This window comes from Lactuca saligna, chromosome 9 (assembly GCF_052625555.1).
Source record: "Lactuca saligna cultivar CGN05327 chromosome 9, ASM5262555v1, whole genome shotgun sequence".
Lineage (NCBI taxonomy): Eukaryota > Viridiplantae > Streptophyta > Magnoliopsida > Asterales > Asteraceae > Lactuca > Lactuca saligna.
Window position 1 is genome coordinate 52764794 of NC_136425.1, and position 8685 is coordinate 52773478.

Genomic DNA, 8685 nt, shown 5'->3' on the forward strand with positions numbered 1-8685 from the left:
TAGGGGGCTTCGTATTATCAAAGTCCCGATACTGGAAACGGCTACCAGCTCCTCCCCCTGTCGCTGCTACAGCCGTTGTAGCCGCCACAGTAGACGCCTCTGCGAGAGCTGCATAACGCTCATTAAAATACTCCACCATGGCGGTCTTGATCGACCCAAACAGTTCTGACAGCTCGGCCCGGAACAACGCAACAACCTCATCGTGCAGGATCTCACGTATCCTAGCATCCAACTCGCCTGTGCTCATCTGACCAACAACCTTGGGCGGTACAGACCCGCTCTGACCTCCCTTTCCTACTCCCAATCCCGACCCGGATTCGCTCCCAGCATGCCTCGTGACCACCATACTGAAAAACACCGCAATATCTCAGATACTTCCCACTAACCCGAGAACCAACTCTCAATCCAACTCTAGAGGTCATGGTTTCCCTGATACGCGTATGGGTCCTGTGCTTTCAGTAGTACGGGCCCATACTACCTTCCACACCTACCCATATTTGTATGAAGTAGTACCACAACACCCTAGTGACAAATATACATAGCAAGCGCTCAATCCTCACTCCTAGAGGAACACTGAAAATCTTATACAAAAGGAGACCCTAGGCTAGCAGGCATCATAAAACAGGCAATATTATCATGAAATCCTGAAGATCCCTAGCCTAATACTATCATGATGTTCTATCAAAGCTCGAAAACAAATATCATGTATGGTATTTTGGGGTTACTTACTGGCTCTGGCTAATCGTACCACCACGTCCTCCTTTTACTTAATTTGAAAACCATTTTAAATTCTCTTTTAAAAACTCTACCTGATTTGAGACTGGATTCACACGAATGTTCCTCCAATTCACTCAAACCAAGGCTCTGATACCAACTTGTAACGACCAAAAATTTCAACAAATTTTAACTTTTCAAAAACAACCCATTCTCATAATGTTATTACAAAAAGGTTTTCAATACATTTATTATCAGAGTATTCCCAGAACCATATTCATAAAACACAAACTCGAGGAGCAGTACGATCACGCCTTTGCCTTGCCACGGTCTCCTGAAGAACCTGAAAAATATTAAACCACAACTGTAAGCCCGAAAGCTTAGTGAGATACCCCCAAAATACCAACCACATATACCATACACATATCATAACAAATCACAAAACAGCCATGCATATCGGGTCTACTGTGTGACTGGTCCGCCACACCAGCCAACAGACCACCTGGTCCACCCTCCGCGTCTAGCCATATACATCGAGTCTGCAGGGTGGTTGGTCCACCCGCACCAGTCCTTCAATTCACCTGGTCCACTCTCTGAGTCTACAGTATGACTGGTCCGCCTGCACCAGGCCTTCAGTCGACCTGGTCCACTCTATGAGCCTCGGCACGTCTGGTCCGCCCTCGTGGGGCCTACAGCCTATCCGGACTGCTCGTTGGGCCTTCGGAATAACCGGTCCGCCCTGGGTATGTTGGCCTACAGCACAAAGAAGGTCCCACCTCAACCCAACCCCAGCCAAACAACCATGTGCACATAGACATATAATCACATAACAATTCATATTCAATCAAACCGATCTAGCAGATAACGTAACACAACATACTCTAAGCAAGATATCGACCTAACCGGTCACTAGCATAGCATCATCCTATTTACCAGGATACCGACCTTAATCAGGTCTCTAACGAATACCATCTTAACTACCAGGATGCAACCATAGTAAAACAACAACATAACAATAATACTCGGATTACAATCCGATAAAGGGCCGGCCTTGGTGCCTTAGACCCTGTTGATATAGTGAGGATAACTCACCTCGCAACTGCTGACCGAAAAGGATAAGATCACGTTGCTGTAACCTCCGACACGAACTCCACCATTGTAAATACCCAAAAGACTGAATTCAATAAATACCAATAATTACCAAATTACCCATGGAAGTCAACTGGTCAACCCTTAGTCAAAGTCAAAGTCAAAGTCAACCTCCTGACTAACTCTACTCGCCGAGTCAACCCAATGACTCGTCGAGTCCCCATGCTTAGAACTTCCCCAATCCGCGACTCAACTCGCCGAGTTACCCCGAGACTCACCGAGTCTCGTAACTCTGAGTCCCCTCGCACTCAACTCACCGAGTCCTCCCTTGACTCGTCGATTCATGACTCAACCAGAAGAATATTAGGACCTCACGACCAGACTCGCCGAGTCCGAGGCTATCTTCAACCTACTCACCGAGTTGTTCTTCCAACTCGTTGAGTTCCAGCCCATCTTCAAGCAACTCGCCGAGTACACCTTTGTGACTTGCCGAGTACCACTAGTTCTTAACCCATACAGAATCCTTCCAAGCCATGCAATCGATCCAAAACATAGATCTACCCTTATACAACCCATCCATCACGTAAAGTGGCAAACTTTACGTGAATCCAAAGAGATCTAGGCATTTTACACTCTAGGGCTAGGGTTTGGGACAAGATAGCTTCACCAATCACTCAATAACAGGGACTTTAATGCACTCTAAACCTTCTCCACTTCAAATCTGAGGTAGCAACCTTAGATCTATCCTTCAAACTCAAGATACCACAATCTAAGCTTCCCACACAACCCCAAAATGATGAATCTAGAAGAACACAGCCCAAGAACGACATATTACCTTAAAATGAAGCCCCCAACAGCAAGCAATCTGAATCTAAGCAAAGCCCCTTGCTCCAAGCCTCCTAACTCTCCAAGATCTTCTTCCAACTTTCTTCTCCAAAGCTCAAATGCACTCAAAACCTTCACAAACGCGTATCTAGGGTTTCTGGACTTCAAGGGAGATCAAGGAGGCTGGGGAGAGGGTATAATGTCCTTTATATAGGGCTCATCTCCCGAATTTAGGGTTTTCTTCACACAGCGCCTACTCGCCGAGTCTAGCCTTGGACTCGCCGAGTTGGCCACTTAACACGCGACCTGAGTCGCGACCCTACTCGTCGAGTCCTCCCATGGACTCACCGAGTTTCCCTTATACATTTTCACTTTTAGCCCTTCAACTCTACTCTTGATATTCCGGGATGTTACAAAAGTTATCATTACTATATAATCGTGTAACATAAAAACATAACATATATTAGTATATCACCCTTAGTAACTAGCCTTCCCTAGTTACCCTGCCATTTACCACATTTCAAATAATTCCTTCGCTGGTCAGTCATATATAATCCCGATAATTGGCCTAACCTAGTTACTCTAACCAACATAACTCCTAACAGTATCATACGATCAACAAGCAAGACCTTACTAGTCTAGCATACCAAGACACCAAATGTCCTAATTGCACACGCATAACAAGTAGGTATCCTAGCCAACTAGCATACTTGTACGTGGCATAGTGAGAAACTCACCTGAACTAAAGAACCGAAGAAACACAACAACACCCTTACACCTTACAGTCCTCAATCCCGCAAATCGAATAACACCAAATAGAGAAAAATTCTCCATCAACAATCTAAATCCTCCAAGTTTAACCCTATGTCAAACTGGTCAAAAGTCAACGGTCAACGGTCAACAAAAGTAATTGGCCAACAAAGTTAACGCTTACCACGACGTGGAGACCTCTTGGCCATGTCGTAGGAATGTTCAGACAAAACAGTTGATATGCAGGACACCACCACGACGTGGTCCCTCATTGGCCACGTTGTAGGCATTTCAGGACAAAGTCATGAAGTTGGAATCCACCACGCCATGACAAGTCCTTGGTCACGTCGTGGCTGCTGGAAAATTATACAATTCTTCATTAGAGCTTAATTCATACATAACAAGGCTCAAAACTTCAGATCTAATCTTTCTCATTGACTTAATGAATAAAGTTTCCAACTGGACCTCACTCCAAAGCAAGATCTACAACCTAAGTCCAAAAATGTCATAAATCCATCAGAAAGCATGCATGGATCCAAGGACAAGGTCAAGCTACCAAGTTTCCAACAAGAAGAGGTCCAGAAGACAATACGTAGTGCTTAAAAGGGGATGAAATCACCTCAACTCCAAGCATACCACCAAAAAGGGACCAAAAGCATAAAAATGGACCATAAGCTAGATCTGACAAACTAGAAGGAAAGATTAAAGCTTTATACTCATAATGGTCCATAAATGAAGTTACTTTGCTAGATCTACACTTGAGTTCTTCAACAAAACATTTTGCAAGCAACTTGATCTTCAACCTCCACACCAAGACATGAGAAATAATCCTTCAAATGGCCAAGAACACCAAGTGCACTTCAAGAACACTCAAAAGGGGATAGGGTTTCGAGATAGGAGGGTGGAGGCTGAAGAGAATGACCTAACCCTAAAGTTAAAGTCTTTAGATATAGGAGAAACCCTAAAATCATGGGTTTGGACTACAACAACTGCAACACTGTGGCCAACACCTTGCCACATTATGGCAAACAAGCGAGACGCTTTCTTCACTAAATTGCTATGCCACGTCGTAGCCATCAACCTACCACGTTGTGGCATACAGTTTTCTCCAAAAACATAATTTTGACCCTTTTAAGTCTTTAGCTGGTTAATTATGGAAAACAGGTGTTACATAATTAATTTGTTAAATCATAATAAATTAACAAACTTAATTTCTCTTAATTCCTGATGCTAAAATAAATCATGAGAGCAACCTAAAAGGATCCTGCTTGATGCGGAGCACGTAGATGATTTTGCAGAAGCCTTTATGGACATGTGTGAGAAAGAAAAACATGGCCAAAAAAAAATACCCAACCTGAACTAGGCATAACTTTTAATCCGTAAGGAATTTTGAGGCGTGAGATATATCGACGGAAAGATATTGACGAGTCAAAGCTCCTCACAGGTCGACCCCCAATTTCCACTATTTAGGCCACTAAATCTTAGTTTTTCATAATTTTCGAACAATTTTTGTTTTTATTTATTCTGTTTTAGTGATAGAATATATGTTTTCCTTATTTTTTGAAATTCTCTTTCCTATTTAGAAGGTTGTTATTAGAATTTATTGACTATTTTAATTTTCCAAATTTGGTCGTACTTATCAAATTTAGCATTACGCTCTATAAAGGGTTCTTGTAAGCCTTTAGAGACATCTTGAATTTCAGTAATAAAATACTTTGAGTTTCTCTCTATTGTTTGTTTTCGTTCTCCATCACTCCTATTATTAAAAATATTATTAATAGTTAATAATTTTTGACACTCTACCCAACAGTTTCTAACAATAGAGATGTATTTAATCACATTGATAGGCAATAGAATCATGAAAACAATGTAATGCAAAAAATAAACTTGCTAGAATGATCACAAAATGTTTTTGTAAACAACAATTTGAATAAGTTAATTAACTTCATTTTATAACTTTAATTATTTATAAAAACAAATAAATAACTATAGAAAAAAAAAAAAAAACGTTTATGTCATTTAGCTTAAAAATATTATATATTCTTTGCAAACCAAACCAAAATTTAAAAACAGGATTTTAATTTTCCTCAAAATTTTACGAACTAAATACAATGTAGCATTTAAATTCATCTAAACCCAATTACATGGAAATGCAAATCCTTTTACACATCCAAAATGTTATTTTCACATTTTTATCATTAATGGACATAAAACAACTAGCCATTAACTATATTTACAAATTTTAAACCTTCACTAGTAATGGTTTTAACATTTATGGTCCTTAATAAAGTTGGGCTAAACCTCGGTCTATCAATAGGTTTTTGTCTAAATTACTAATTTAGGCCTAAATTTCTTATTTCACAAACATAACATTTTTATTTTATTTAATTATAGATTTATTTCTTAAACTAATAAAATAGATTATAGTTTTATTTTTATTTTTTTATCTTTTTATTTTATTTTCCAAAAAAACAATTCCACTAAAGACGGACAAAAATTGGCATGAAATAAAGATATTACAAAGATCATTAGATCAATACTTAGATCAGACGTCTTTGTTTTTTAATAAATGGAAGGGAAACATGCATGTATGGATCTAATAGGTTTCTCTTGGTGGAACCTGAGGAGTAGGGTTTCACTACAAGTCAAGTTGCTTTAAATGTTGTCTATGATAAAGTGATAAAACACAAGAAAAAATATATACATATATATAATCAATATATGTTTGTACTATTTGTTTTGTAGCACCATAAGTTGTGGAGTTCATCAATAGAGACAGGTGAGTCATGGATACTAATGTTGCGGTGCAACTTGTTGCCAGTTTTTCTTTGGTCTTGATGTAGTTTTTGAATAAAACTAATATTTTATATTTAAAATGCAAATTTTTATCTACAATGAATAAGTAATTAAACATAACAGAAGACTCTTGAGCCTATTGGTTTCCAAGACAAGAATGATTTTATTCGGTTCACCAGCTTTTCTGGGATGAGTTGTTAATAACATAAACGTCATGTGGGCTACTGCATCTCAATGTTCTAGGAGTACTTTAAATCATTTTGTGACACAAATGTGGTCCTCTGGATTCACATTATATTGAGTTATTGATCCAACCGAAAGAAATAACGTACTAATTTATTTCTTTATTTGTTTGAGCATTATAGCATTCTACTTCTATTTTATACTTTTGCGCCATTGCACTTGCGGTTTTTTGCATCGAGACATTGTATATTTAAAAATCTACCAAAGAATAACATTGTACTTTCAATTTATTTTGTTCTTATGGTTGAAGTAAATAACAACAATATGTAGTCTTTTTGTGCCAATGGTATATAACATTTTCAAAGACTAATTAAAATAGTAAAAATCAACGCAAAACCTTCAATTGGAGTGCTTAGCCTTCTTTGATTCCTCATAAAGTAATGGTAGAAAATAGGATTTTGAAGGTTACACACAAACTGGACCTTACTATTTATATTAGAAAGACACCAAAGATTCAATATAACGATGAACATGTTTGCGTCTGGTTTGTCCAATCTGGTCAGATATCTGCTTGAAACTCTTGTCCACGACATTATACCTTATGACCTTCCCTGGAACTCTGATCACCATAAATGTTTCTTCTTCTTCTTCACCCCTAACCACATCAAGCACATCAAATATGTAATAACCCAAGCTCAATGGATCAAAATAGCTATTGATCATCTCAGGATAAGCATCCGGAAGTTCATCAAGGTCAACTCGATACTTAAGAAACCACCCAGAATAATCGTTTAACATCTCGAACACATGCAGATGTAAACGGCTCTCACTGGGATCGACCCTCTTCACCAAATGCAGATGGCCTCGCGACTCCCCGAAGTAAAGGGTCATGATAAGATCCATGCTTTCATCAGCTTCAGAAGACGCCACGCTCATAGGGAAGGGCAGCGATTGAAATTCTTCTGTGTCGAGCTTGAAGTACGACTTGTCGCCGAAGGGAACCCAGTGGATCGCTTGATTCCAAAAAACTATGTAGTCCAAGGGTGGAATATAGTAATCGGGTAAAGACATATAATCATCTGACATCTTCCATTTCCCTGTTTCGGAGGAGTAGATTTGAACCTTAATCACATCGTCAGGCTCAGGAAAGTAAAAGCAAACAACCTTGTAGTGAACACAATCTGTTTGATGAAATGCCAAAGCCATAAATATGATGGTTTTACGAACAGCCATGCCTCCGAGAATTGATGGGATGACTGCAAATTGCTTGGTGGTGGGATTAAATACGTAATATTTATACACACGTTCGTCCCCTTCATTGCTACGACAAAGCAGCAATCCGTTACAAGATTGCAAGATTCTAATACCATGGGGATCAGGATAGAAGTCGAGATTACGAAAAGGAGGAATGCTTTCGTTCTCATCATCAAATGGAATATACAAACTGCAAGCAAAAAAACCAGGAGAGAAGGAAGCATTTTTATACAGTAGGGTAAATCGCCGGTTACTCAAAATGGAACGCCAGTGTTTGGATACAGATTTGAATCGAAGAACAGAGGTTACAGGCAATCGGAGAAGGATTTCAATTAAAAGATCGTCGTTGGAACCGATCAGAGCTCCAGACTCCGTGGCCAGATGATTGGTGTCGGCCATGGCAGCCTTCGAGAACCAGAGGTTTATGGTGTTCTGGATTTTCTTGATTTTAGATCTGGTGTTCACCATTTCTGGACTAGGTTGAAAGCCTTGAAGAAAGAAAGGGTTTTTTTTTTTTTTTAAAGTTTTGTCATGGAAGCTGATAGCTAATTAGCTTGCCATGGAAGCTTTTGCCTGACGCTTTAATGCTTTGCTGACGTTGACTTGACTAGGAAATGTCTTTGATTGAAAAAAGTATGTGGTTTTCACCGTTCTTTTCAATTCAGCCTATAGTATAATACTCTTAAATAATATGGTCTTAAAGTTCATTGGAGAAGAAAAAAGTATTTTTAATTACTTATTTTCGTTTTACTTTTAATATTACAATCAAAAATTAATTATGTGTGGATTTTTTGTTCTTTCAGTTTTCTCGTGGAAATTACAAATTTGGTCTAGGGAGCTTGTTTTGTTTGTCCAAAAAGTATATTATATTTGATTATTGGTAACGACTACTTCCTTAATTATAAACTTGGTAGTCAGCCTTAAATATTGATTTTGAAATAAGCTCTTTATGTGAAATTGTACGAATATAAATATGATTTTAACTAAACATGGCAAAACATAACACGATACGAAAACCCGACACGAACCCGATACGAAATTAGCAGGTTAGGGTCAGAGATTTTGACACGTTTA

General features: G+C 38.8%; 1 protein-coding gene across 1 annotated transcript; it reads right to left on the reverse strand.

The window, feature by feature from the left end:
* Positions 1–6755: 6755 nt before the first annotated feature.
* On the reverse strand, positions 6756–8175 carry LOC145013973 (F-box protein At5g07610-like). The gene has a single exon (XM_078972323.1). The coding sequence runs from the start codon at positions 8077–8079 to the stop codon at positions 6853–6855; it is 1227 nt and encodes a 408-aa protein (XP_078828449.1). The 5' UTR covers positions 8080–8175; the 3' UTR covers positions 6756–6852.
* Positions 8176–8685: the final 510 nt, after the last annotated feature.